We start from the raw sequence: 2,371 nt of genomic DNA, 5'->3' as shown, positions 1-2,371 counted from the left end.
CCTAAACCCCCCACAAATTCAACCACTTTAATTATTATTTTTTTTTTAAAAAGGGTTAATTTCCTATTTTAATTCTTCCCACCCGTCTCAGAATTGAGTTGAAAGATTTATGAACTTAATCCAACTCAACCCATGTACACGAGTAGCGAGTAGAGGTGAGGTGTGTAATAGAAGAGGACGGAGACGGAGAAGGGAAGGTGAGTGGTTGTTTGAGGGGTGGTTTTCGGGGGAGATATTAAGGTCGAGTGTCGTAGTTTTTAGACGTGTCCATGCGCCCTTCCCCTCCCTTTTTCTCCTCTCTGTATGGGACCCATTTCCGTGTTGTAATCATATTCTCACACCCTTCCTTGCTCTTCTCCAAGCATCATACTAAAACTACACTTGCTTCAACTATATATGCCAACCCCTCTCTGTTTCCAAACAAAAACATAACACACACCCAAATGAGTATCTCCGTGAATGGCCACTCCCAAGTCCCTCCCGGCTTCCGCTTCCACCCCACCGAAGAGGAGCTCCTCCACTACTACCTCCGCAAGAAGCTCTCCTTCCACACCGTCGATTTGGATGTCATTCCCGATGTCGACCTCAACAAGCTCGAGCCGTGGGACATCCAAGGTACGTATCTCATTTTCTCCTCTCATTTTTATTGCCTTTCCTCCTCTCATTCAATTACACTTTCTAGAGAAATGCAAGATCGGAACCACTCCCCAAAACGATTGGTACTTTTTTAGTCATAAAGATAAAAAGTATCCCACCGGTACTCGCACCAATCGCGCCACCGCTGCTGGCTTCTGGAAGGCCACGGGTCGTGATAAAGTCATTTACACCAACTCCCGCCGAATTGGTATGAGAAAGACTCTTGTTTTTTATAAAGGTCGCGCCCCTCACGGCCAGAAGTCTGATTGGATCATGCATGAATATCGCCTCGATGAAATTTCCACCTCCCAATCCAGTAATGTATGTCTGTTTGTCTTATCTCGTTAAGAATTAGAAACATAAGTGGGATTTTCTTGGATTCCAGTTCTGTTTTCCATTCTTAACATGGTATCAGATTAGAGGTTGTTATTGTTAATGTATCTCTAAATGGTTCGGTTTGATTTAGATTAAGGCGTCGTCGAGCGGTGTGATTGGAGACGGAGGACAAGAAGAGGGGTGGGTTGTGTGTAGGATATTCAAGAAGAAAAACCACCACAAAACCCTGGACAGCCCTGTCAGTACTACAATTACCGAAACACCCTCCTCTCTCTTGCTTGATTCTTGCAATGACGGAGCGTTGGAGCAAATCTTTCATTACATGGGTCGAAGCTGCAAGGACATAGAAGACGGAGACGGAGACGGAGACGGAGACGGCGGCGGTGGGAGATTGCTCAGCCCCATCGACACTTCCACTGGCGGTAGTTACCTGGATGGCAGATTCTCCAAACTTCCAAACCTCGAAAGCCCCAATTCCACCAGCACCCACAACTGCCACCAACCCATTAACAACCATGTGGGCCCCACCGATCCGATTCTAATTTCCGGCTACCAACTGGAGTCCTCTTCTGCCGCCGCGGCTACAGCTCCTCACAACTGGGCGGCGTTCGACCGGCTGGTGGCCTCGCAACTGAACGGCCAAATTGAAGTGTCCAATATGATTTATTACAATGACCAATTACCAACTCCACCAACACTACGCGGAACGACATCGTTTTCGTCCAAATCATCCTCCTCTTCTTACACCGCCGCCGCCGGTCAGGATTACAACAACGTGGACACAGAGCTGTGGAGCTTTGCGAAGTTGTCGTCATCCCTGTCGTCGTCGTCTGACCCATTATGCCACGTGTCCAACACTCCAATATAGCTGCTACTGAGAATCATCCACGCGAAGAGAGAGAAAGAGAGAAGAATTTGAAGACAAGGTTTTTAATTAATTAATTAAATATTTACGTATGTGATGAATAATAATAATAATAATCATAGTAATAATATAGACTAAACTATCATAATTCATGTTACATAAATAAATAAAAATTCAAAAAGTAAATGGGTAATCAAATTCAAGAGGGTTTTAGTTGGGTCACACTCTCAAACTCCAAATTATTTTCTCTTTTTATTATTCATCTTATCGAGACATTTTTTCCAAAATTATCAACAGATTCACTGGAATCTCGAAAGATTCCTGTATATATAAATAAGAAGAACAAAATCATGTTCCAGCCATTAGTAGAGCTCTATACGAAGAGAGTATTAGACGAATAGATGATAGATGACAGTTTAAGGAGAGATTGAAAATGGATATTAAGTATGTGGAGGACACGTGGTTTGTCGAGTTATAATAAGGAAATAGGGTAGCGAAGGCAAGGGCATGAAGTGGTATTGAGTGCAAAAGAAA

At 43.7% G+C, this 2,371-nt stretch overlaps 1 protein-coding gene across 1 annotated transcript; it reads left to right on the top strand.

Moving 5' to 3' along the window:
• Positions 1-319: 319 nt before the first annotated feature.
• Positions 320-1,924, top strand: LOC111459983 (NAC domain-containing protein 43). The gene is made up of 3 exons (XM_023103062.1): positions 320-615; positions 683-957; positions 1,103-1,924. Exons 1-3 carry the CDS (start codon positions 444-446, stop codon positions 1,838-1,840), a joined length of 1,185 nt encoding a protein of 394 aa, XP_022958830.1. The 5' UTR covers positions 320-443; the 3' UTR covers positions 1,841-1,924.
• The last annotated feature ends 447 nt before the right edge of the window (positions 1,925-2,371 follow it).

The sequence above is a fragment of the Cucurbita moschata genome, unplaced genomic scaffold (genome assembly GCF_002738365.1).
Source record: "Cucurbita moschata cultivar Rifu unplaced genomic scaffold, Cmos_1.0 Cmo_Scf00023, whole genome shotgun sequence".
Lineage (NCBI taxonomy): Eukaryota > Viridiplantae > Streptophyta > Magnoliopsida > Cucurbitales > Cucurbitaceae > Cucurbita > Cucurbita moschata.
Note: the sequence above shows the minus strand (reverse complement) of the source record. Positions and strands in the feature narration are given on the sequence as shown.

Excerpts from the sequence above, each read along its gene's own strand:
- LOC111459983 (XM_023103062.1), top strand. The coding sequence starts at position 444 with ATGAGTATCTCCGTGAATGGCCACTCCCAAGTCCCTCCCGGCTTCCGC. Across the intron at positions 616-682 it reads CGAGCCGTGGGACATCCAAG|AGAAATGCAAGATCGGAACC; the intron begins GTACGTATCTCA and ends TACACTTTCTAG. Across the intron at positions 958-1,102 it reads CCACCTCCCAATCCAGTAAT|ATTAAGGCGTCGTCGAGCGG; the intron begins GTATGTCTGTTT and ends GGTTTGATTTAG.